This window comes from Pezoporus occidentalis, unplaced genomic scaffold (genome assembly GCF_034315485.1).
Source record: "Pezoporus occidentalis ecotype Australia unplaced genomic scaffold, CSIRO_AGI_Poc_V1 ctg9, whole genome shotgun sequence".
Classification (NCBI taxonomy): Eukaryota; Metazoa; Chordata; class Aves; order Psittaciformes; family Psittacidae; genus Pezoporus; species Pezoporus occidentalis.
The window spans coordinates 3,556,426-3,584,173 of NW_026916262.1; the positions used below are offsets into that span (position 1 = coordinate 3,556,426).

The 27,748-nt window shown below is 39.1% G+C and overlaps 1 protein-coding gene across 1 annotated transcript in view; it reads left to right on the forward strand.

The window, feature by feature from the left end:
• Positions 1-21,177, forward strand: part of LOC134156695 (ribonuclease H-like) — a 521,461-nt gene extending 500,284 nt beyond the window's left edge. Inside the window, exon 2 of the mRNA XM_062604968.1 lies at positions 19,980-21,177. Within this exon, the coding sequence (XP_062460952.1) occupies positions 19,980-20,693 (714 nt within the window). The 3' untranslated portion in view covers positions 20,694-21,177. The remainder of the gene's footprint in view (positions 1-19,979) is intronic.
• Positions 21,178-27,748: the final 6,571 nt, after the last annotated feature.

Consider the following 27,748-nt stretch of genomic DNA (forward strand, 5'->3'; position numbering starts at 1 on the left):
AATTTTAACTGTCTTTTAGTGAGAGTTTGGTAAAATCCAGGAGACGTGTGGTTTCCTGTGCTGAAAAGCAGAAGTATGAGTGCTGTGAGAAATAGAGGAAACAGATTTATTTTATTTAATTTTTAAGAGTAATTTCCTTTAGGTGATAAAGGAATTCTTAGTGAACGGAGAGAATAGATTCTTTTGTAGAGCAAACCCAATAAAAGTTAGTAAAATTAGACATTTTGCATGCAAAATTTATATTTATTGTCCTTCATAGGTAGATAGAATCCTTTTTGTGCTTTTATTGTAATTTTCCTTCAAGCTGTGAACATCCTCTTTCATGTGTGGAGGAGAGATGGAGGAGAAATGTTGATTCTGTCAATGTTGATTCATAGTAAAGAAATTTGTATAACCCATCCTCTTTCTTTCCATTAGCTACTGGCTGCCTTCTGTCTCTTTTCTATAGCACTGAGTGATATATAGCAGAAGAAAGCATTTCTTAACTACCCGAATGAATAGTGACTATCACCAGGCGACTAGTTCTTCTCACTCCATCCTCTTATCTCCTGATTTGCTTTCTATTTTATGCATAGTATTCTTACTTTTTTCATTTTCCTCCCATATCAAGACTGGTGCATCTTACTGAACCTGAGAAAATCATATAATGTGACTCAACACCTCACCTTGGGATATAATCTTATAATCCTTATAATGCTGAAGATGCAAATTTCTTCTGTAAATGAGCATATTCCATTAACATAGCTACACTTTGCTCATAGGAAAAGCCAATTTGAATACTGGGGTTCAGTTTGAATACTGGGGTGTACTGAGCCCAGCTATTTTGTTTCTTTGCTAATCCTACCTTTAATACATAAGAAAACAATCAGTCTCCTGGAAAAATAAAAGCTGAAGTTTGACTTACTGGAGAGAAGAGAAATGAAAGTTCCACACCACCAAATAGTAGCTTTACAAAAAAAATACAATATACTGTTGGCAAATGGCTAGTAAGAAATGCAGTTTTAAGGATAGAAATAGGTATCAAATTAGTAGCAGCTCTGTACACATTTGTGGCTTTAACGTTTATGGAAGAAACTGTAGTGTCCTGCTTTTGTTTGTATCAGTCTCTGTGAGTGTTAAAGGGATAATTATGTTTGACAAGTTTTATTTCAAAGAAACCTCTTTGTGACTAACAATGAGTTGATCTCATTACCTGCTTCTTGTATCAGTTTACTCTGGTGAAAGAGTAAATCTGAAGTTCAATTTGTCAGTCTTTCTTCTTAATATCAGTCCAGAAAAAAAGTCTTTAAACTAAAGTAACTAATTCATAAAAAAAAGAAAAAAGAAGAAGGAAAAGTAGATGTTCTTATCTTTTGAAATCTGGGCTCTAGCTGGAAGCTACATTTTTTCATTAAAATCACTTTTATCAGCCTAAGAAATTAACTGGTCTAGAAAGAACATTTATCAAAACTGCAGTTACTCTCTGAAAAGCAGTTAGGTTTGAGCAAAATGAAATTAAATAACAAAATTCAGTGCCACTGTGGAACACTTCCAAAAGCAGTGCATGGGAAAGAGAATATAAATTTGCCAGTATAGTAGTTTAGCACATACCACACAGAACAAGTTATTATATAATTAATGTTGCTTAAGTGTATTCCTAGAGTATTATTGCCAAAGGCCAAGAACCAAGAAACTTTCACTTGTATATTTAAGTCTCACTCACTAAGACTCATAATCTTCAGGTTTACAAGCATTCACAATAGAGTAAATCTAACACCAGGTACTGTCTTTGAATGTCTCTTATATCACTCTACTTTCTGCAGTATGATCATTTAAACAATATATTTGATAATATCTTCTTGTATGAACCTAATTTTGAGTCAAGTGAAATTCATTGGAAAGAATTTCAGTTGCCTCAAAATTTCAAAACAAATAAGAGGGTTGGACCTTCAGGAGTAGGATTCTGTACTCAAGCAGCAGAAAATACAGAGTGATTAGCAAAACAATAGCAACCCAAAGGAGTCAGAGCATGAGGAACAGGGCAAGATGGAGTGACCATGGAAAATATAACAGCAAGGAATAGTGGGAAAATCAGGAAGAGGTATGTGATCGATACCATTGGCCGGAAAAAACAGTGAAGTCCAAGACTCAACAAGGTGAGCTCAAAGACTCTCAGGGTTAAGAAATCACCTGAAATGGGAAGAGACTTTAAGTGCAAGAAGTCTATCAAGGAGTACCAGAGTTAAAGATGAAATTAAGCAAACAACCTGAGCTAGATATACAGAATGTAGCATGTAATATAAAAATATTGTTTGTAGTGTTCAAAAACTATTATCCAGGCCTTCAAAGTTCAGGTTGTTGGCTAAAATAAATAATTAATTTTCCCCCCTACTTTATTTTTGTACATCGAATATGTTTGAGTCAAATATTTTTGCATTATTTCACAACCTTGATATGCAAGAGATACTTTTTGGAAATGCAAGCCGAAATGCTCAAGTTTTTACAGGAACGCAAAGGAAGATGCCAGCATTTTCAATTTTGACAAAAATAGCATGGGGAAGAAATACATGAGTTATGAGTAAATACATGAGTAAATACATGAGTAAAAATTCCACACAACAAGATAAAGTCTGTGCTGGGTGGGGAAGATCTGTTAAAAATGACAATGAGCGGTATCTGTGTGCCCCTTGGCACTGGTATTGTCTTAGGTGGGATTGTGAAACACAGGGTTTAATTCGATACTTTTGCCCAGTACAGCTGGCTGTATCTCACCTTCAGTAAACTTCATTGCCTGCGCTTGACATAGCAAGCAAATTTGTTCCCTGGCCCTGACATATGTGAGTGGGGGATCCCTCATTTTCTGAGCTGGATCTCTTCTTTCCTGTCCTATCTTTATCATTTTTCCCACCTTTTTCATGTTGCATCTTCAGACCTCCTCGACAAAACCTTACTAGGCATTTTCGCTTGGATGCCCAATTGCATTTTCTTTTATGAGCCTGGCTTCTCGCCGAACTACATCTCTCCTAATAGACCAAGTTTATAAGGTTTCCACTACATTCCTGGAAAGCAAGACAAAGCTGAAGCCAGGATACATTAAGGGAAATATGCCCCATACAGAGAATTTGAGCCACCAGGGAGAATAAAAATAGTAAGCTCCAAAACTCTAACTGCACTAATGTAGCTCTGAGACTGGGGTCAAAGGCCCTGCCCTGAGCTCAGGTCAGCAGTCTTCCAGCTTCTGTAGACCAGTGCTCAATAACAACTCCTTCCTAAGGCCAAGCAATGCTAAAGTGCCTTTCCCTCAGTCACTGGAGATCAAGAAGGTGAAAAATACCCACAGCATCCCCACCACCTCATGGTCCCACTCTAGGCATGGAGACAGCTCCTCCAGTAGCCTGGTCAACAGAGCAGTTAAAAAGCAACCATGCATTGGAGCAAACTGCCTTCCCCTCTGTGACTGTTGTGCCTAGCAGTGCAACCCTCAGGAAGGACCAGTGTTTGCGGGAAGATGCTGAGAGAAGAACACACAGCTTAAAAGAAAAGGAGCCAGAGATCTACATCAGTGAGGCTGTGCAGCAGCTGGCCATACAGACTGCCACACACAATGGCTTTGCACACAGAACCCAAAGCTCTGCCCTTACGAACATGGGCAGCCTGTCCAACTGAAACAGCAAGTGCAGGCAGAGCATCATAGCACAGCTCACCCCAAAAGAAGCCATCGCTCTTCATAACTTGGAGCTGGGTAGCCATTGCCTTAACAGTGATTTGAGCCTTGCAGGCACTGTTGCTGCCGCTGGCTGCACTAAGCATATCGATGTCCACCCTTTGTCTTTACACGCCTCCTTTCCCGAGTGCAGTGATGACTGACAGCCTGTGAGCACACTGAGCTCACACCCCTTGGACAGGGCAGTGAGAGCAGAGCCTCCGCATGTTGCGGCCATCACTGAAGTGGCAAATCGGATGTCCACAATCCAGCTGGAGAAAGTCAAGAAGTGGGCCCATGCTGTGCTCCCGGGAAAGCTCGAGAGAGTAGAGCTTCGTGGCAGTGTGGGCTGGGCTAGCTGTTACGTCTGTGTGCGCTGCGAGAGGACACACTGTGGCCCCTATGGGGGTGGCCATAAGGATGACCATGGGCTGCATTCCTGAGCAAATTCCAGCTGCAGCCGATAGGCTGAGAAAGTTGGGGCTGTTCAGCCTGAGGAAGAGAAGGCTGTGTGGAGACCTCATAGCAGCCTTCCAGTATCTGAAGGGGGCCTATAGGGGTGCTGTGGAAGGACTCTTCATTAGGGACTGCAGTGATAGGACAAGGGGTAATGAGTTAAAACTTAAAGAGGGGAAGTTTAGATTGGATATAAGGAGGAAGTTCTTTCCTGTGAGGGTGGTGAGGCACTGGAATAGGTTGCCCAGGGAAGCTGTGACTGCTCCATCCCTGACAGTGTTCAAGGCCAGTTTGGACAGAGCCTTGGGTGACATGGTTTAGTGGGAGGTGTCCCTGTCCATGGCAGGGGGGTTGGAACTGGGTGATCTTAAGGTCCTTTCCAACCCTAACTATTCTAACATTCTTATGATTCTATGATTGTTGTCACAAAATAAAAGATCTTCATTGCGTATAAACTGAAGACATCTTAATTAAGGACAACTTTTCTTCTGACATTTCTAAATGAAAAAATGCTCTACTAGTCCCCTATCTTCACACTGAAAATATATTTCCTTGTAGCAACCATACGCCAGAAAGTATTTGGACAGAAAACTGCCAATAAGTCCTTCCTCTGAGGATAGAAATAAAAAAGTCTGTGAAAGAAACCAACAAACCCAAACCAAAACAGAAGAACAATATAGGTGAAAAAGAGGTCTAAATGTCTGTTTTCACAATTTTATTAAAAATTCCTTTGAGTCAAAGATGTATTGGTTACAGAGACCCACGGAGATCATGTAGCCCAGCCTCTCACTCAAAGCAAAGCAAGTAATATTGGTGATAGAGTTTCTTCCTCTTTGCCAGGAGTTCTCTCCTCCACTTTGGGACTGCCTCAACATTTTCCAACGTGATTTCATGTTGTGCTCATTCTCGAATGATCTTCATCCATATCATGTGCAAACTTATGATATCCAGAGTGACAGAGATATCCTGAATATTAGGGTTTTTTTTCTTTTTATTTCTCAAACTGTTTTTTTCCCACCTCCCAAGGTGTTATTTCATTAAATGACCACTGTTTGGAATCTTCAGCATCATCTTCCACCTCAGGCAGTTTCTGTATTCCTCTTCTGCATCCTGTGTTTATCTAAGCTATGTTTATCTTCACATCCTAGACTTTTGCTATTGAGGGATAGCTGCTGCTTTTATTTTTAATTTTATGAAGACGTTATTATTTTCTTGAGAGTTGTAAACAATACCTTCATGTTACTACCCAGTTTTTTTCGCTATTTAAAAGACTAGATGACTGTATTTATTTTCCTAGGAAACAAATGAAAAATAAAAAACGGCTTGGTTGGGTTTGGTTTATTTTCAGTATTACATCAGTATCCTGATGTGAGAGAAAGGGAAGGCTGACTTGATTTCTGAATGCTGAACACCTGAGATTGGCCATACTTCTGATTAGAAGAAATGTTCCTCAGAGGCAATAGCAAAAAGAAAAGAAATGATTGTATGTGGTTAATTTACAAGTACGAGAATGAAACAAAGATGCAGATGGTGAAGAAATATAAGGCAGGAGAAACTGGATGAACATCAATGTTTACAGGAATGTTGATGAGGTTGAGCAAGGGCGATAATGGTAAATGGGGAACATTGTCTGTGGCAGTCAATACTCAATGTGAGTAGTGTTCAATCAATATGCAAAGGAGCAGCTAAAATGGCTACAGCACAATGCTCAGTGAAGAAGTTGAAATGGCTGCAGCACATACAGAGTGCATTTGTTAATCAACAAACAGCTGAAGTTGTGCTATCTCCTGTGACATGAAGAAGCATGAGGCAGGGGGCAGGAAAACAAAGGCTGAGTAAAATGTGATTGATTATTAACAAGACCAGAAAGCAGGTAAGAAGCAAAGCAGTTAAGACTGAAAGATGAAAAGGACATTTCTTTGTAAAGACAACAGAAAACACCTTGCACACACATGCAGCCCTGCTCCGCTCAGGGCACTTCAGCCTTGCATACACCAGAGGAGTTGCAGAGCTGCTCAGGCAGGCTGCAAATCTCCCACGGCAGCACTCCATTCTTCTGTTTATGTCTATCTAAATACTAAAGAGAATTCCTTCATGCAACTTCTGTCTTCTTTCAGACATATCCTCAACACTCATACAATATCTCCTTTTAAATCTTACATTAGGGTAGTAAGTAGGAGCTATGATTACCTGCCACCACCATATACATTCTGTACTGCTAATAATAATGCCCGCTCTTTCAGATTTTTTTGCTATACAGCATTTTGCTATTCCTTTGGCCTCTTCCCTGTCCAGATCTTTATTTTCCTTTGTTACTTCCACTTATGGAGCTGATTTTTGTTGTAACATTTGAGTAAATAAATGCAAGTTACCAATGAAACAGAGAAGGGACCATACAGACAGCACATTACAGTCAGCCTAGAAATACAGAGAAAAGTAGAAACATTTTGCTAAAGTCTTTAGAGAAAAGAAAACCAGCTACTTTTAGACTTCCTCCATTGATACCCTGACAATTTCCTCTTCTGGTTTGTATTTATTTGTTTGGGATTTTTTTTTTTTTTGAGACATTACAGGTGATGGAGTCCTTTCTTTTCATGCTATAAGTAAATTGGAATGATTCACAAAGGAGATATATTATGAAAGAAAGGTGAACAAGTACAATTATATCAGTATTCTACAACAGGATCTATGAAGAGGCTTGTGACCATTAACTTATATACCTTGTTTGTTCAACAAGACTGGCCAGGAAGGCTGATCAATGGCAGTTTATCATCATCATCCGAAATTTGAATATTAACCTTTCAGTAGCCGAACAGGCCATGAAATATTGAGATAATTTTACACCATGGTATTACAAAGTTACATATTATACGTCACGTATGACTCCTATTACACTCCTGCAATGATCAAACAGTAGGTTGCACAATACAGAAATCATATTTTTCACAGGTATGTTATCTTTGCAAAGATGGTTTAGATAAAAACAGTACTGGGAAAATATTTTCCAAGTTTCCGTTTAAAAAGGGAGAGGGAAAAGGCAGTTTCATTTCAGCTGATAGGATATAGAAAGGGATGAGAGGGAGTTTCCAGGGCTCATCTCCATGAGTCTGAGCAATGTGAGAAGGTGACATTGAAAAGACATTTGTCTGAGCTGGCAAGGAAGAAAATTATTAAACCAGACAGAGGTCTTGGAATATAATGCATTAATAGATAAACAATAAGCAGCTATGGAAATCACAGTTAATTACAGAAGACATAAATCAGAAAGACCTGATTCAGAACATATGGAGATGATAAGTATGACAGAAAAAATAATAATTCTGTGAATTATTATTCACATGTAAAGAACATGGGGTTTACCATGAATACTACTTGAATGCAATGGAAAGTGAAGACAGGTTTGGCAAATTCTCTTAAGTACTGTGGTGTACAGAAGGAAGTCCTGCCAAAGCACTCAGAAGAAAACACTGAGTATTGAGCCAAGGCAAAAATCTACCTCTGCATGTCTGTAGTAGTTTCAGAAGCTTAACTTTGTCTGCCTTTCTCCACCTCCATCTTTCCCAAGAAGAAAATGTCCTGCAAATTCAATTCCATTTCAAAAGCAATTCCAGGTTTTCCTGTCCTGAGAGTTTTTCCAACCTTGTTCTCTTGCAAACATACAGTATATATATATGCTTACAAATCATATAAACATGAGACAGTACAGTTGCTCAGACTCTAAAGGGAACTCTCAATTATCCCCAAAGCAGTAATGTTGGTCTTGGGAAGGTATATTTCCTTATCATTTTAAATTGCCCTAGGGTATATCTCAGCATATTCCAGGTAAGATGAGGGCCACATTTGTATGGGTATATGGGCACCTAAGAAAAAGTAAGATTCATAGTGAGGTTTTTAAAAGCATCTAATTTAATGGTGGATAAAAGATAATAAAACCTAATCTGAAAAGCATAATCTGTGGAAATTGAACTCTGAAGGCATTTAAACACCAGAAAGTTTAAACTAAAGTGAATTTAGAAACACACATCACATGGAAAAATCAGTGACTCTTCTGTTCTTATTTATGAGCTTAAGAAAATTCATCTTTAGCAGCTGTCACTTTTATTCTGACAAAAATATAAATGTGCCACTTCTAGAAATAATTGCAACCTCACCTCATGTTTTAAACAGTCTTAAAAGATCACACAGACATTTTTTGCTTGATTCCACTTATTTTGCTGTATTAAAAAAGAAAATAATTAGGCATATAATACCATTCTTCTGATCACCCAGAAGCAGTGGCTGCCAAGCAACATTTAATAAAGCCAGTGAGTTGGCTGGACTGTTTCAGTGTTCGTTTATGTCTGCTACCTGTGTCAGTGTCTGTAGTTGCTGCAACTAATTATTAGTCTAACTAAGGCAAAAATAATGTTAATCTTCCAGAGTTCTGTTGCAAAGTAAAATGGGTGAAGAGCCGTCCTTATATTTGGATCCTATTTGAAATGTAACTCATGACATTTTCCCACGCAAGTTGCAATTACTGTCATGGACGTTTCTGTTACTGCCTCACAAACACTTCGTTTCTTGTCTGTCAAAATCAGAGCAGCTGTCACAATTCAACTAAATTGAAAGGAATTGTAATTAGAAATTCCCTACTTTATAAAATTCCCGGCATACTTCAGCTAAAGTCAAAGTAATAATTACACAGGTTTCAGTCAGAAATGGAGACTTCTAAATTTTTTAGTAGAAAATATTACCTTTTCTGCTTCTCAGAATGCAAGGTGTGATTATGAAAAATTGGGGTTAGCTGAGATTAAAATATTACTGTATATCTCCAGTATTAGAAAGTAATACTGTGTATTATTTTTTCTAAATCCTGTGCTGATGACATGTAAGTCTCTATCCTTTAGATCTTTCTTATGTAGAAAATTGAGGCATTTACCATAAAATCAATAAAATGTAGTGTGCATGGTAAAGAGGCATTCAGAATCAGAGACTGAGTTTGCATCATAGTTTTTCAGGACCTTTCAGGAGATTCCACCAGAAAGTTCTTGCTATTGGGCAGAATAAAGAGGTAGAATTAGTTTTAAACCTTTCATCCACAAATCTCTACACGGGCTGTTATTATAGTGAAAGCAGTGCAAATTCATGTGATATTCAACAATTTAAGAAAAGATTTGCTCCTGCAACTGGCTTGATTCATTTACTAAGAGGGTGTTTTTAATTAGTCTGTCATGTAACCTGGGCAACACTGAAAATTAATCATTCAAAACCAAAATATTTTTCAATATATCCTTAAACATTTTTTGCAAAAACTTTGCAAATATTTCTGCATCTTAAAAAAATATTCTTTAAACTTTCATTTCGTTCTTTAGCACAGACATTATTCAGAAAACTTCCTACTGCAATTTGTTTACATCTAATCCCAACAAACACCAACACATTTTTAGAGTAACAAATAGATACAGCAAAATATTGTTAGACCTCTGTCTCAAAATTTCTACAGAAACATAACAAGGCAGTTGGATAACAAGGGAGTTAAACTTATATAGGAGCAGACATAAATGCTTACATTTGTTGAATAAATTATTCACTGTTAATTATTTTATTTCCAGGTATCCTAGATTTGTTTCCTATTTGAATACTTATTTAATCTTTTTGAATACATTTACTGTCTCCTTTTATACAAAAGCCTGTGTTTTCAGAGCTAAACATCTGAAGTAGAGGCACACTGGGGCATCCAAATAAGTGACCTGATTTTAGAAATGTTTAGACTCAGCTCCCAGTGTGATCAATATGTATTGATTTCACATACTACATTCTCTTTATGCAGTTGAAAACAGACCAGTATTGCCAACCAGCATTTCATCAGGAAGCCATAAAATAATTTTTAGATATCTATCTGTGTTATTGACAAAATAAAAATGTCAAACTGTAATTCCATTGGTGTATCGTGTTAGTAATACTAAACATTGATTTGTAGATTCTGAATTAGACAATTTTTATGTATTCTCTGAAATGCAACAAATGTTTTCAAACTGAATAGTATAGATAAGGGCTTAAAACCTGACTCTGACCTCTCAGTTTACCTGAAACCTTATTTCTTAGAGGTGCAGTTATTAACAGTACATGTTTATACCACACATTTTGTGTAAGAATCATTTCCCTGTGAAGCCAAGTCACTGATTCTGAAAGGCTTTTTATGTTTTGTTCCTATCATTCTTGCCATCCTGAAAATGCCATAACTTCTCTTCCCTCACCTTAAAGCTCTTACTGGGTTATAAACTGGAAAAATCGACATCCTATCTCTGTTAACCTTTGGCAAAGCTTGAGGAACTATTCCTTGCTCATGAAAAAGCCATCTAATTGCTAATCTATAATCCTTTTAATATGCTGTACATTTTGGATTGATCTATTGCCAGCTGACCCAGCAGTGCCCATGGCTATATTAATCCTATTATTCACATGTTCCAATGGAACCCTTTAATGAAGTCAGAAAGGCTTGCATACTACTGATATTAAGGATGGTTACATTTGTATTGCACCTAATTATGGAACATTCTATTGTATCACCTAATTGTGAAAATTATTTTTTTTTCCAAGGCATAATTAATTTTGGTTACAAGCTTTATCATATTGTTTTCAGCTGTGTTCTTTTTTTTTTGGGGGGGGGGGGGGGGGGATGAATGACTTATTTACTGCCTCAGTGCTATGGTTTTAATATACTAATAAGAATTACATTGCTTGGCCAGATTCAAAATAAAATTGAATATTCGTAAGGTAAACAGTGATGTTTGCAAAAATAGGAATAACAAATAATAATGCTATCTTGTATAATTAGAATTTAACCTGAGGATTTAAAAATACTCTAAAAACAATGACAAATTTCTAGACCTTAAAATGCACTTTTGGGAAAGCGTACTTAACCGTGTTATAATTTTGCAGAGAAAGAAATTAATGAAGCATGATAATAGTAAAGAGACTTTACTATCACCTGCCACAGTTCTCCAGTCTTGACTCTTTGTCATTCTTTCTTGCAGAAAATTCAGGAACAGTAAGCTTTGCATTGACTTCTCCTTTAGGAGTTTGAAGTAATTCACAATTGTTGAGACTGATGTAATCACTTTTAGTGTCCCACATTAAAAAACAGATCTATCTTTTTACTCTATGCATTGCACAGCAAGTTAAACACTTTTCACTCCATGCATTGCACAGCAAGTAAAACACTTTTCACTCCATGCACTGCACAGCAAGTAAAACACATCTAAAAGTAAATGCACTCCATGCATTGTACAACAAGTAAAACATGGTAAGTACTGTGTTAGAAAAAAATTCTCATCCAGCCATATGTAATCTAGTGCAACTTGGTAAATAAAGGCTCCTATTCCCTACACTGTTGCCCTTCACTGAGTCTTATGGTTTGGGTCATGTATCTCCACTAAACCTGCCCTGCAGTTACAAGAGAAATCACTTATCCTTCATGATGCCGCAAGAAAAATAATAGCCTGCCCTCTCAAAAAATTACTCAAACCAGTTGTCACATGTTATTCTGTCAGCCTTCCCAAGAAAAAAGAGCATCAAGAACAGAATCTGTTTTCTAAACTGTATCTCTGCTATGTTAACATATTATCCCAACTTGACAGTAGCCTTCATTTGCTTTATACTGGTAATTAGCGTTTTATTATTAACTTTTAAAAATTAAAGAATACTAAGGATGTTGTAATGTCTTAGCTGCTTTAGTGATCAGCAGAATACTTATGTTCCTCATTAGCAGAAAAATAGATATCAAAGCCTCAGCTGAATAGTAACCCTCAATTACCTGAGCTTTCTCTTTTAAATGTTTCAAAATACCAAATCTGTCCCATAAAGCATAACCTTAGACAAGTAAGTAATATGACAATAATAGTATTGGTTACTTTCTTAGCCTTATAAAGTCTTACGAGTTTGTATATAAATATAGATTCACAACAACCTATACTGAAAATAGCCAGCCTATATTACACAATATTATGCAACTGGCTATTTGCTCTTCCTAAACACCAGAGAAAATTAGGATGTATGCATGTTGTCTCTGAAATATTTCATTAAGATTGTCTAATTGGAATGCTATTTAATTATACAATACAACAGCTACAGGCACTCTACACATAAGCAAGAGTCGCATGTATGATTCAGGACAATATTTTAAAACCTACTATATTGGTGACTTTGGTGCTCATAACACAGATAAACCAATGCAGCTGCAGTTGCACATTACTCAAAATGTATGTGTTTTCTTGACAAATTACCAGTCTCACAAAAATCTCCAGGAAGAATAATCCCCTCTGGCAAACGGTGGCACTCACCACACAAACAAAAAAAAACAACCAACTAACCAAGAAAACCAAACAACCAAACCCCAAACAAAATCCAAAACAAACAAAAAAACCCCAAACACGCACACACAAAAAAGCAACCCAAACCAAAAAAAAAAAACAACACCCCACAAGTAGATATGGCTATGCAAGATATTATCATTACTCAGTTGATATTTTAGTTAACATTTCCTTGACTAAACACAAACAGGAAGCCATTAAAACAGACATTAAGAGGGTTGAGAACCAAGTTAAGACAGTATAATATCCTGAGGGAATATATCCTGAGGGGCAGGATATGAAAAGCTCCTAAAATTTATGGACTGAATGCAAAATTGAAAACCATCTGGGGAAATAAATGTAGGAGTTAGTTTACTTTTCACTATTTCATATTCCTGAGAGTCTGATCAAATCTTTTATGTTGTCCATCATTAACATTTCAATTCCTATATGTTCATTTGCTTAATGTATTGCCTTTGAAAGAAACAAAGAAAGGTGACTAAATTTTAAGATTTGGAGGGAATGAGAAGAGGAAAGAAGTTATTTCTTTCACCTTAAATTTTGACCTAATGATGCCAATTATCACTATTAGTCTATTTCCACATTATTTCTAAGATATTTGTGATAGTTTATAGTTAACAACTGCATTTGTGTATAACTAATGTACTGTTTTCTATGGGATTTGTTGAAGTAAATTGGCACAGATTTACTTGTATCTTAATATGTTTCTTTTTTTTTTTATCAAAAACTTTTAAACCATATTTTACTGCTCTCAAGAAATCATTATTTACTTCCATAAGGAGTAGTAATAGTCACCACATTTTTTAAAGTTAAAAATTAGATTAACTTTTCTTTCTGTGAGCTAATTAATTTTTAACTCCACAGGTTGTCAATTTGTAGTTTGGATGCTGCTGAACTAGGCTTTGAATGTTGCAGCAAGAAAGCTTTGTAACTTTTCTGTTGTTTATAATACAGTTAGAGAATCTGAAAATAGTGAAAGTGCATCAGTTACTTCTGCAAATATATTGCTAAGATCTCTTAAAATTATAAGATTCACAAGTATATTAGACATACTGTGTTATTAGGCTAACTTAACTCTGGGAGTTGTTTTGTAGAGCTCACTGCAGCCATTAGCTCCTGACCGCCTGCCTTTCAGTCACTTTGAAATTTTCAGCAAATTTTCCATTATATGTAAGATCAGTAAATCATTTCTCTGTTGATTGCTGGATTACATCTGTTATTTATCTTCCCCAGAAATATATATTAGAATTCACATCTCACCAGTTCATCACAAAGATTAATTATTAATTCATCATAATAATTTGCAAGTGCGATATGCGGTACTTCTCCATACAAAGCACAGCACAAACCTTAATTAAGTTTCTCAAAATTAAAATGACTGTCCACTGTGTCATTTTTCTGGTACCATACAGTATTCTTAATTTCTGCCAAAAAATATAACATGAACAATTCGATATTTAGAAAATGACAATAAACTAATAGATTAAGCACCCACTGCAAAGAACACATCAGCTATATTTAAAGGTCTAAAATAAAAGTTAATTGTAAATTGTCATAACTATCTGATTTGGGAGTTGATTGATCAAACAAACTTAAGCAGCAATATATTTCATAAAATAGTGAGAACCTTGCGGCAAAGCCATCAGAAATACAATCAAAAATGGCTCACTGTAGTAAGTGCAGGTTTAATAAGTATAAATGTACTGAAGCAAAACATTTAGTTAACCCTATATGCTCTTCTGAATTAGTGGACCATGCCATAGGTTATTCTAGTAAAGCATATACATATCATAAAATAATTGAAGAAATCAGTTCCTGTGGCGCCAACAATTTATTTGTTTCCATCATAATGAAAATTTTAGTATGGAAGAAGAGCACGAAAGAAGGACATTTATGGTTCATTTGTAGCAGATAAAAAACCCTCACTTCTGCTAAGTCCAATTAAAAATAATGTTACTGGAGGAATAAATTCAGACTGTTTCAGGAAAATCTTCTTTTTTTTTCTAAAAATCTGACTAAAACACAGTTTCAAAGAAAATGCTGCCCAAAAGTGTAAAAGAAATTGGCCATATTTTAATGTGTTTATTTTCTATTGATTCAGGCTTCTTAGTGGTTTGTGTTTTTTTTCAAGACAGTTCTAAAGGACATTTCAGAACATTGTAGTTATTTTGAAACACAGTTAATGCTCTCAGTGGGCTGTGTTTGTGTTCCACTGTGAGAAGTCTAACCTGGAGGACAAAAAGTTCATACACAGAAGAAAAAAAATAAAATAAGCCTCTAGAAAATAAGTCTGTTTGGAAAGTCTTTTACTTCAAGACATACATCACTAATTGAGTGAGCCTTTTTTTTTTTTTCCCCTTCCTTTTAGTTGCATTTAAACTAAATTCCAATACCAATGAAAAGTATAGTATAATAGGGAAAAGATGCTGATTTTTTCGCCCTTGTTATAGAAAAGGGTAATACAAATTGAAGCTTAAGAATATCTCCTTCAATATATAAACTTGATAAAGTCTATGCAATCCAGTCTGTATGCACATTTCTTCCTTAAAAAAAATCCTATGGCTGAATAAACAGAAGGATTAAGGTTATGAAAGTATCTGCAAGAACACATAAATATGGATAATAAATAAAACAACCTACTGAGGCTGGACATTGGATCTGGAGTGCTACTATTCTGTCCAGGGAAATTTAAGGAACCAGACAGCCATGCAGAGAGTCTGTGCCATGGAAGAAAGGGACATAGCTTCTTCATCTCATAGACTTCTGAACTAAGAACTAGGAGAACTTTTAAGCATACACCATCCCTAAGCAATGTATTGCAGTGAGGTGAGAATAGCTAATCCTCAGATGATTCTTTAGTCAGTGTCCTGGGTTCAGCAGTAGCAGTCATGTTTCTCCTTCGTGGTAGCTGGTGCAGTGCTGTGTTTTGACTTCCACCCTGGGAACAGTGCTGGTGATACCGATGTTTTCGGTTGTTGCTAATTGATGTTTACCCTGACCAAGGACTTTGTGAGGCTCATGCTCTGTCAGGGAGGAGGGGAAGCCGGGAAGAAGCAGAGACAGGGTGCCTGACCCAGGCTAGCCAAGGAGGTATTCCATACCACAGCACGTCATGCCCGCGGTGGGGGGTAACTAGCAGTTACCCAGAAGGACATGGGCTTCCACGTGGGACTCGTTTCTTGGCCGGTGGTATTGTATTCTCTTCCCTTGTTATTTTCTGTTATCATTGTTGTCGTTGGTAGTAGCGGTGGTGATTTGTGTTGTACATTGGTTGCTGGACTGTTCTTGTCTCAACCCGTAGGAGTTGCACCCTTTCGATCCTCCTCCCCGTTCCTCCAGGAGTGGGGAAGGGGAGAGCCCCAGAAGGGGGGGGGGGGGGCTCGATTACTGTCAGCCCAGCACCACTCACTGGGAGTGAGTGAACAAGTTGCCTGACTGGGTTTAAATCACGACAGTTCTTTTGGCGCCCAACGTGGGGCACAAGGGTTTGAGATAACGACAGATCTGACCGGATTAATAGTCACTTGTCAGAATGCTGATTTATTGGTTCTCAAGGTTGTTCCTCTTGACCTCACAGTTTCAGTATATCATATCTTACTTCCATCTGGTATTTGCTGTATTAGTGTTTTTCAAGTGTGGGGCTTGGGCTAAGGTTTTTGTCTCACTGTACTTTATGGTAATGACTTGTAATACAATAGAATCATTGATCATGAAACTGATCTGGCTTATGTTCCCAGTGTGGTCACCACCTTTATACTTTGGGAGGTATATAATAGAAGTGCTTAGCAATTACACATCTTTTTTCTCCTTCTCAGGTACTCAACCTGTGAAGGAGACATCCTTTTACCCCCCCAGATCCTCTCCCCAGACCATTTACATTTGAGAGTTTTAAAGCTTTTGAATGGCCTTTTAATGCTGTTGAGACTTGTTTGCTGATCATGATGGGAATCACCATGCTAGCACGCATACAGAGTGTGTTTTGCCCACAACTGATTTCAAGAGTTAAGCAGTCAGGTTTGGGTCTTGTCTGGGGTCAAATGACAATGTAGGAGGACCAGAGATGTTCCCTGAGGCTGGACAGCCATGAGGGGCAGGGTGTGTGGGATAGTATGGGCAAGTATCTAGGTCAGTGGGCCCCTCCAGTACTTTGGAATTTCACTACCGAACAACTGCAAAATCCAGAAGAATTAGTAAAACACTTAAATGAGGTGTGTGAGCATTCTGGCCATACCAGAGATGGACAAATCATGGCAACGTGCTGGGGCTTGGCCTATGTTTACAGGGCCTTGTTCAACACTATCCAGCACCTTCAAAAGGAAAAGAATGTCGGCGGATCTGAGGGCAAAGCAGCAGTCAGCGCAGCTACTCCAGCTCCAGGAACAGCAGCTACACCACCCTCAGCGACAAGTACAGTCGCTACTCAAACTTTGGCTGCAATGAACAGCACAGCTACCCCAGTGGAAAGTACAGCAGCTGCTCAAACTTCAACTGCAACAGACAGCACGGCTACCCCAGCTCCAAGCACAACAGCTACACCACCGTTACTCAAACCACAGTGCTAATCACTGCAGCCAAACCAGAGGACCAATTCGTACCAATATCAGTTGCCCCTATACACAAGGGAACAAGCAAAAAAGAGGCAAGAAGGGTGAAGCAAGATGAAGAAACAATGAATTCACCACCCGGTCTAGTATCTGATCAGGAGTCATCATCACATGACGAAGAAGAAGAAGAAGAGGTAACTTCTCAACCTCGGACTTCAACCGAGCTACGGAATATGCGAAAAGATTTTACCCGTCAACCAGGGGAGCACATCATCACCTCGTTACTCCGATGCTGGGACAATGGGGTCGATGGTCACAAACTAGAAGGTAGGGAAGCCAAGCAGCTGGGATCACTTGCTAGAGAAGGGGGAATTGACAAAGCAATTGCAAGAGAGAAAAAGTCCCTCGGTCTTTGGAGGCGGCTCTTGGCAGCTGTGAAAGAAAGGTTTCCATACATGACGATGTTATGAGTCGTTCGGCCAAGTGGACTACTATAGACAAAGGCATCCAGTCTCTGAGGGAATCAGCCATCGTAGAGATGATCTATCACATCAAGCCGAATAACGGGGATACACCCATAGATCCAGATGAAGTTGAATGTACACGACCCATGTGGCAAAAACTGACACGGAATGCACCGTCATCATATGCCCATTCATTGGCAACAGTAACCTGGAATGACATAATACCACTAACAGTGGACGAAATGGTTCATAAACTCCGAGAGTTCGAAGCTGATCTCACCCCTTCCATCATCTCAGCTGTGGAAAAACTGTCCCAGGACCTCAGACAATTGAGGGACCATCTATCTGATTTATCCAGCTCCTCACATGTACCAACACACATCTCAGCTATTAACAAAAGGCGTCCTATTGTTCGAGAGAGGAGATACAGGAGGTATACTCCATAGGCTACCCTATGGTTTTACCTGCTGGATCACAGAGAAGACATGACAAAGTGGGATGGAAAACCTACTTCAGCTTTGGAGGAACGGGTGAGTGAATTGAAGAGGGGAGCAAGGGCCAAGACTGATCATCCCATGAGAGCTACGGCTTCAGTCTCTGGTGAGCAGTTTCCCAGATGGAGTGGAAGAGCTGATTTTACTCCAGCTCCTGTGATAACGAAGAATAATCCCTTTCACCAATACTTAAGTGTCCAACGCTGTGATGACCATTAGAGGGGCCCTGCCTCCAGCCAGGTGGAGGTAGGGGACAATCGGATTTACTGGACTGTGTGGATCAGATGGCCTGGCACATCAGTCCCACAGAAGTATAAGGCTCTAGTAGATACCGGTGCACAGTGTACCCTGATGCCATCAAGCTGTCAAGGGCTATATTTCTGCAGTGACAGGAGGATCCCAAGAGTTGACTGTGCTGGAGGCTGAAATCAGCCTGACTGGGAGGGAATGGCAAAAGCACCCCATTGTGACTGGTCCAGAGGCTCCATGCATCCTCGGCATAGACTACCTCAAGAGAGGGTACTTCAAAGACCCAAAAGGGTACCGGTGGGCTTTTGGTATTGCTGCTTTGGAGTCTGAGGAAATTGAGCAGCTGTCCACCTTGCCTGGTCTCTCAGAAGATCCCTCTGCTGTGGGGCTGCTGAAAGTCAAAGAACAACAAGTGCCAATTGTGACCACAACAGTGCACCGGTGGCAATATCACACCAACCGAGACTCCCTGATTCCCATCCATCAGCTGATCTGTAGAGTCTGGGAGTGATCAGCAGGACTCGCTTGCCCTTTAATAGCCCCATCTGGCCAGTGCGAAAGTCTAATGGAGAATGGGGATTAACAGTAGACTGTTGTGGCCTGAATGAAGTCACACCACCATTGAGTGCTGCCATACCGAACATGCTAGAACTTCAGTATGAACTAGAGTCAAAGGCAGCCAAGGGGTATGCCACGATTGATATTGCCAATGCATTTTTATCAATTCCTTTGGCAGCAGAGTGCAGGCCACAGTTTGCTTTTACTTGGGGGGTGTCCAGTTCACTTGGAACCGACTGCCCCAGGGGTGGAAACACAGCCCTACCATTTGCCATGGACTCATCCAGACTGCACTGGAACAGGGGCAAGCTCCAGAACACCTGCAATACATTGTTGACATTATTGTGTGGGGTAATACAGCAGAAGAAGTCTTTGAGAAAGGGAGGAAAATAATCCAAATCCTGCTGAAAGCCGGTTTTGCCATAAAATGGAGTAAGGTCAAGGGACCTGCACAGGAGATTCAAATTTGGGGAATAAAATGGCAAGATGGACGTAGACAGATCCCCACAGATGTGATCAACAAGATAACAGCAATGTCTCCACCAACTAATAAGAAAGAAACGCAAGCTTTCTTGGGTGCAGTGCGGTTCTGGAGAATGCACATCCCAAATTACAGTTCGATTGTAAGCCCTCTCTATCATGTGACCCGGAAGAGGAATGATTTTAAATGGGGCCCTGAGCAGCAACAAGCCTTTGAGCAAATTAAACGCAAGATAGTTCATGCAGTAGCCCTTGGACCTGTCTGGACCGGACCAGATGTAAAAAATGTGCTGTACATTTCAGCTGGGGAGAACGGTCCTACCTGGAACCTCTGGCAGAAAGCTCCAGGGGAGACTCGAGGTCGACCCCTCGGCTTTTGGAGTCGGGGATACAAAGGATCTGAGGCCAGCTATACCCCAACTGAGCAAGAGATACTGGCAGCCTATGAAGGGGTTTGAGCTGCTTCGGAAGTGATTGGCACTGAAGCACAGCTCCTCCTGGCACCCCGGTTACCCGTGCTGGGATGGATGTTCAAAGGCAGGGTCTCCTCTACACATCATGCAACCGATGCTACATGGAGTAAATGAGCTGCACTAATTACACAACGAACTCGAACAGGAAATCTCAGTCGTCCAGGCATTCTAGAAGTCATCATGGACTGGCCAGAGGGCAAAGATTTCAGAATGTCACCAGAGGAGGAGGTGATGCGTGCTGAAGAGGCCCCACTATATAATAAACTGTCAGAAAGTGAAAAGCAGTATGCCTTGTTTACTGATGGCTCTTGCCATATTGTGGGAAAGCATTGGAGATGGAAGGCAGCTGTATGGAGTCCTGGACGACAAGTTGCAGAAACTGCTGAAGGAGAGGGTGAATCGAGTCAGTTTGCCGAGGTGAAAGCCATCCAGCTGGCCCTGGACATTGCTGAACGAGAAAAGTGGCCAGTACTTTACCTCTATACTGACTCATGGATGGTGGCAAATGCCCTGTGGGGGTGGTTGAAGCAATGGAAGCAGAGCAACTGGCAACGCAGAGGTAAACCCATGTGGGCTGCTGCACTGTGGGAAGATATTGCTGCCAGGGTGCAGAACCTGGTGGTGAAGGTACATCATGTAGATGCCCATGTACCCAAGAGACGGGCCACTGAGGAGCACCAGAACAACCAACAAGTGGATAAAGCGGCTAAGATTGAAGTGGCTCAGATGGACTTAGATTGGCAACATAAAGGTGAATTATTTTTGGCCCGGTGGGCCCATGACACTTCAGGCCATCAGGGCAGAGATGCAACATATAGATGGGCTCGTGATCGAGGGGTGGACTTAACAATGGACACTATTGCCCAGGTTATTCATGAGTGTGAAACATGTGCTGCAATTAAACAAGCCAAGCGATTAAAGGCTCTTTGGTATGGAGGATGATGGTTGAAGTATAAATATGGGGAGGCCTGGCAGATTGACTATATCACACTGCCACCAACCCGCCAAGGCAAGCGCCATGTGCTTACCATGGTGGAAGCAACCACCGGCTGGCTGGAAACATACGCTGTGCCCCACTCCACTGCCCGGAACACTATCCTGGGCCTTGAGAAACAGATTTTGTGGCGACACGGCACCCCAGAGAGAATTGAGTCAGACAATGGGACTCATTTCCGGAATAACCTTATAGATATTTGGGCCAAAGAGCATGGCATTGAGTGGGTATATCACATCCCCTACCACGCACCAGCCTCTGGGAAAATCGAACGGTACAATGGGCTGTTAAAAACTACACTGAGAGCAATGGGTGGGGGAACTTTCAAGCATTGGGATACACACTTACCAAAGGCCACCTGGTTGGTCAACACCAGAGGATCTGCCAACAGGGCTGGCCCAGCCCAGTCAGAACTTTTACATATTGTAGAGGGGGACAAAGTTCCCGTAGTGCATATGAAGAATTTGCTGGGGAAGACAGTCTGGGTAATTCCTGCTTCAGGTAAAGGCAAACCCACTTGTGGGATTCCTTTTGCTCAGAGACCTGGATATACTTGGTGGGTAATGCGGGAAGATGGGGAAGTCCGATGTATACCTCAAGGGGAGTTGATTTTAGGGGAAAACAGCCAATGAACTTAATTGTTTGCTGTTGCCTGCTGTGTAATACTTTTATAGCCCATCAACTAGATGTCTCCAGGTCACCAGCGACTAGCCCTGACTTCCCTCCAGCCATCATCCCAACAGAGAATGAACTTTGATAGAACTGCATGAGTTCCGCAGTAAAGGAATGACTAGCATCAGCAGGCAACGATCCAATACTGCACACAGCCTTTCCTGCCCTGAAAGATTGTTATAAGAGATGGAACCTGACATCATGGACCAAATAGACTCGGCAGCATCATAGGGATTGGTCCATGCACTAAGAAAATGATCTTTTTCTCTTGGTCTGTGTGTATATGGATGTATATATGTGGGAGATCAATGGTGTATTGAAAATGTGGGATCTGAGCATGACGTGAATGGTATGGAATAAGGGGTGGATAATGTCCTGGCTTCAGCAGTAGCAGTGATGTTTCTCCTTCGTGGTAGCTGGTGCAGTGCTGTGTTTTGACTTCCAGCCTGGGAACAGTGCTGGTGATACCGATGTTTTCAGTTGTTGCTAATTGATGTTTACCCTGACCAAGGACTTTGTGAGGCTCATGCTCTGCCAAGGAGGAGGGGAAGCCGGGAGGAAGCAGAGACGGGACGCCTGACCCAGGCTAGCCAAAGAGGTATTCCATACCACAGCACATCATGCCCGCAGTGGGGGGTAACTGGGAGTTACCCGGAAGGACACGGGCTTCCTGGTGGGACTCGTTTCTTGGCCGGTGGTATCGTATTCTCTTCCCTTGTTATTTTCTGTTATCATTGTTGTCGGTGGTGGTAGCAGTGGTGATTTGTGTTGTACATTGGTTTCTGGACTGCTCTTGTCTCAACCCATAGGAGTTGCGGAAGGAAGGGGAGAGCCCCAGTGGGGGAGTTGGGGGGGGGGATCTCTTGATGTCAGTGAGTGAACAAGTTGCCTGACTGGGTTTAAACCAGGACAGTCAGCTCCCACTTGCAAATATCCAGCCATCCCACTAGTTACAGGGTATCATTGTGGAGGCTGCTTCTGCTGTGATATGAAACTTCTGGCACAGAGAATGTCAATTCTACTCATGCACTTTGAGCAGCTTGAAAAGGTACTTTGCCTCTCTCAGTGGCCACAGCTGTGTGGAAAAAAAGAGCTGTTGGCTCAGGTAATAATATCACAAAGAGTTTATTTCTTTCTCTTCTTCCTTCCTTTTCCACACTAAATTTGTGTTAAAATTTTCAAAATATTTCAAATACAAATTATTTAAATAAAGTCAAAATTCAAGCCATTTCTGTATTCAGACCAGGAATTTGGATAACTTTTTTAACGTTACAAACCAGTACTCTGACAAGTTGCCCACTGCCTAGTCTCTGACAGATATTGCTTGACGTCTCTTTCTCAGTTTTGAATTGTTAGTGGTACAAAATAACTTCCACTGCTGTAAGAGCTCTGCATAATAAGTACATGGCCGGTAAGAGTTTTAGAGGTAATATCGTCTAGTGCACCAGTTTAAGTAGCTGGAAATAGCAGATCAACTTTAAAACTCAATTATTTCCTAGTGATTAACAAAATAGCCTCAAACTCAAATCACACTTTGAAACAAGAGATTTAAGTTAAACCATTATACTGAATGATCTGCAAGAACAAGCCAGTTAACAGTTAAAAAAATAATGAAGTATGAACCAGAAAAGTCAAAAGACTAGAATATATCACAACCAAGTCTATAAATCACAGTATATATCAGTAAGTTATAATTTTAAGACCTTTTTTTGCCTTTTTTTTTTTTTTTTTAGTTCTCTGTTGAGCATCAGAATGATCAGAATATAGCTATTTTGTTGAAAATTTTCTCCCAGAGTGTTCGTTGACCAAGAGAATCCATTTTGACACAAGGTGAGTGCTTTGCTTCCCCTGCATAGTTCCAGTGTGGAACTGGGCACAGAATTACCACTGGAGGTAAGCATATATTTTATTTATGATTTTTATGCTACATTTGGGATAGTGGGGGAAGAGATTAACTGTGCTGGCTTTGATGGACAGGTTTGCCGGCTATTACTTTGATATGGTCTTGTTCTGTATATTAGTCTGGTGGATGTTTAGGTCTTGTGATGAGTTTGGGTCTTGAGTTTCATATTCAAGATTGTATGAAAATTAAAAACAAATTTCTTTTTGAGACTGAGAAATAGAGGAATGTATTTAAAATACTGTGTTCAATATTTTCATATATATTAGTTTATGCTACACCATGTGAGAACCAGAAATACAGAGTTTGTGGTGTTTTAGGAACTTGTTTGTCTTCTATTTTCTTTTTTAATTTTTTTATATGGTATTAAGACATTGAGTAACTGGAAAGTACATACATTAAAGTTGCTAGCTAGTGTTATATTTTATGATTAAATCCTTAACTGCTTGATTACATACTATTTAGAAAATATATGGTAATTTAGGATCTTTTTCATGCACACAAACACATGTTTTTACAGAAGAGTGTCTGGAGGGAGATACCAAACTGAAACCTTTTGGTCTGAATAATAGCTAGAATAAGAATTCATCAAAAATTTTAGCTGGGAGATGAAAGACTGGCCTATAAACAGTCACTGTTGCAACGCCAGAACAAGAATTGCATGTAAAGACATGAATTATAATATTCATTTAGCTTATAGAAGACCTGGAATCAAGTTCTCAAGTCTTATTTTTCCAGTTTTCTATGCTATTTGCTATTGTGGCTTGACTGTCTTTAATTTTGATTTACTATTGTATTTAGATCCACAGAATCTTTCTGTACATTTCTGAAAATATCTCCCATACTGTTACAGTCTCAAAAGCAGTTAATTTCTACAAGATAGTTTTTCTTATTATATCTGGTCAGGGATATAGTAAACAGTTCATCAAGCAGAAGAGTTGTCTCATCTGCTCAGGTTGGTTGAGTACTTTAAAACAGAGATTTTTGAAGATTTTAATGAAAAAATATATCTTCTAGTGATATTTGCCTTCCTCAGTCGAACCAGAGAATGAAAGATAAAAGTCAAAAATAGTAGCAGGTCTCGTAAGAACTGTTTGATTTTTTAATGAGTTAGGCTGAACTGATCAAGAAAGAAAGTTGTATGTGTTTCTAACTACATATTAATATATTAATCACATATTAATTTGTAACCATGGCTTAATACAGTTACTTGAGTCATCATAAGACTTACTTATCACAGAAAATTAAGCAGCTTGCATTATTGCCAGCTACTAGAACAATCTTTTGCAGACTGCTAAAAAATAAAATAAAATAAAAAATAAAAACAATGAAAAAAAAACACAAGACGCTCTTTTGCAGTTATACCACAGGTTTTTAAAGAAAGCTTCTGGATTAAATTTGGAACCTCTGTTTAAAAAAAGCCAATTTTTCAACCAGGAATTTTCCAGTATAAAAAATATTGAGACTAGTGAAAATAAGCAGAAAATATCACTTGAGCATGAAAACAACCTCATATAGAATAAAATTAAACATTTTCTATTTTGAAACAGAATATTCCAGAGTATTTCTAATTTTTCTATTAAACATTACCTACCCTCTCTAATGTAGAATCCAATTTCCAGGACAAAAAAAAAGATAAAACATTGATAATGGTAATGGATATTCATCTAAAATGAAATGAAGAAAAAATAGATGCATGTATTAAAATATGTTAATGTTGGTGTTTGCATAATATCCATAATATCATAATATGTTTTTAATGTATTTAGTCAAACTAGAAACAACTGACATTAACAGCAGACAATATATCCCTTTATTATGTACATCTAGATATAATTTACATGCAGAGATCATTGTGTTCGTTGTCACACATTTGCGATGAAAATAGCAATGAAATAAATTAATCCAGCACTACTGAAGTGGGCACTGCAGTATAATCTCTCAGTGGATTTGATGTTAAAAAATACCCCAAAAACCTGACAACAACAAACAGGACACACAGTATCATATATACTAGCTTACACCAGTTCTCTTAACACATAGAGAACTGCCAATATGCTCTTGGAAAATATATTGCATTAAACATGTCGGTAACAAACACTATCAGCTTAATGAAACAGATGTTCAGGATTCCAAGTGGATTGAATGACACTGATAACTTCATTCACAAGTAGTAGTCAATATAAAATATGATTTTCTTAATAGAGTAGAGCACAGTATTGATAATTAAATAAACTTTTAATAATGAATCTGTCACAGACCAAGAAGTGTTATGAATGATTCATAGTTACATGCTTGAGGCAAAATGTGAAAAATGGCTGGATTTTTTTCACTTTTTTCAGACAGATTTGCTCTTCCAAATTAGCTAGTCAAACCAGCTGAATAATGAGGTCAGATTTTTGACAGGGTTAAAACATCATGGGTTAAGGGTAATAAAAAATTATTGAAATAAGAAGGCATCATGGCCTTAACGGTCAGTAAATTATTGAAGATTTTTAAAAAATAAAAACCCATGATAGAGTTTATGGAAATTTTCTGTTGCAAAGCTGCAGTAAATAATATCTGATCTTAATGTTTCACTGTATCTCATTCCTCAGAATATGCATTCTTTCCTTAGTCCAGTCACACAGTGTTTCATATCACTGCTTGGGCTGTGAACTGAAACACAACATGACTCTCCCATAATTTGCCCACAGAGTTTTCTGTCAGTGATTTAAGCACACAAGTGGGTGATAGGTGCTCCAACAAATACAGTCATTCTTTATATAACAGGAAAGCCCTGAGGTTTCTGAGAAGTTGGCTTTCTAAGATCCCTCAGCCAGGCCACTCACACAATGTCATGCGAGAGACAGCCCTTCCCTGAATGAGTTTACTCAAAAGAAGATTGCAGGAAGAGAAAAACTGATGCTAGGCTTGCAGATGACACCAAATTAGAGGAGACAGTCAACATGTTCGAGGGCAGGTCTGAGGCCTGCCATTCGAAGGAACCTGTACAAGATGGAGGAAAGGGTCACAAGGACATAATGAAATTCATCAGGGAGAAATGCATGGGAAGCAGGACCACCTTGTAATGCTACTCTGCTGAAGGACCTGGAAGGGCTTGCAGTGAGTTGTGCATGAGCCCACAGTGAGCCATTGCAGCAAAGCAGGTCAGCAGTGTCCTGTACCATATGGAGAGCAGCACAGCTGGTAGCTCAAGGAGAATGCTTATTTCCCTCTACTCAGCTTTTATTACAGCACATCTGGATGCTGTGTCCAGTTTTGTTCCCCCCAGTACAAGACACTTCTAAGGCTTGCTTCCATATTTGTTTCTTCACTTCAGACATCCAGTCAATATATGAACTACAAAATTGGATCCGGGAGACTGGCAAGGTACAGTCAATGCAAAATTAATCTGTAGGCTTGCACACCCTTTTGGAAAACCATGCAGACCTTTTAGTGTGGAAGAGGCAATGAAAAAATCGAAGTCAAGGTCTGTGGCTGAATAAGAAACTGAATGCTGGTTTGAGGATATGGGCATATATGGGGGTTGTATTCAGATTTATTTTAGGCCCTTTGAGTCCAGAACTGGTTTGGCAGTTTTGAGAGTTGTGGAGAGTAAACAATGTTAAGTATTTCATAGTAGGAATGGGAAGTTAAAATTCAGAAACTAAAACGCAAACACATAAAAAGTGCATTCATTAAAACCAAACATTCTAATTATTTTGGAACTAAGACCAAAAGATAGCTGACTCTTGAATCCCTGGTTTGGAAATATAGTCTGGTTTATGTCTTTTTTTTTCCAAAGTATTCAGGAGAATTTCCATGGTGACATTCAGTGACGCTCTTCCATGTTCATATGTGAGCTACTGAACAGCAGAACAACCAGTTGATAGACTCTCAGTTGCAATGAAACTCAGTTAAAATGAGAACATGACTGTGTTATCCACACTGTTATGAATAAGCAACTTTCTCAATAAGGAAAAAAGTAAAATAAGCACAAAGTTTACTTTCTCTGTTTAAAATACTTTGCTTCCTAATAATACATTTCAGACACAATTTAAGATCTGCTAAGGTCAATGGAAAAGCTCTCAGCAGTTAGGGTATGCTCTTGATCAGTTTTACATGCTCTTTTTTTGTTCTGAAAGAAAAATTTCCTTTGAAATGAGTTTACTGATGATAATGGTTACCCTGCACCTGATGATTTACTGACAGCTTTGTTGGTCGTGTCCCCCCCGTCCCGTCCCCCCCCCCCGCCTTTTTTCTCCATTCTGCCACTGCAGCCAGTTGTGGTTTAACTATACTCTAAAATTTAAAGTTTTAGTTAAACTCTCATTGTCAAAACAAACCTTTCATACTTTAATGTATGATTATTTGATCAAACTGGATATCTTTAATTTCAATTAACAATGCTAATATGTCAGGAAAAATTAACTCTGTCCAACTGGCTTT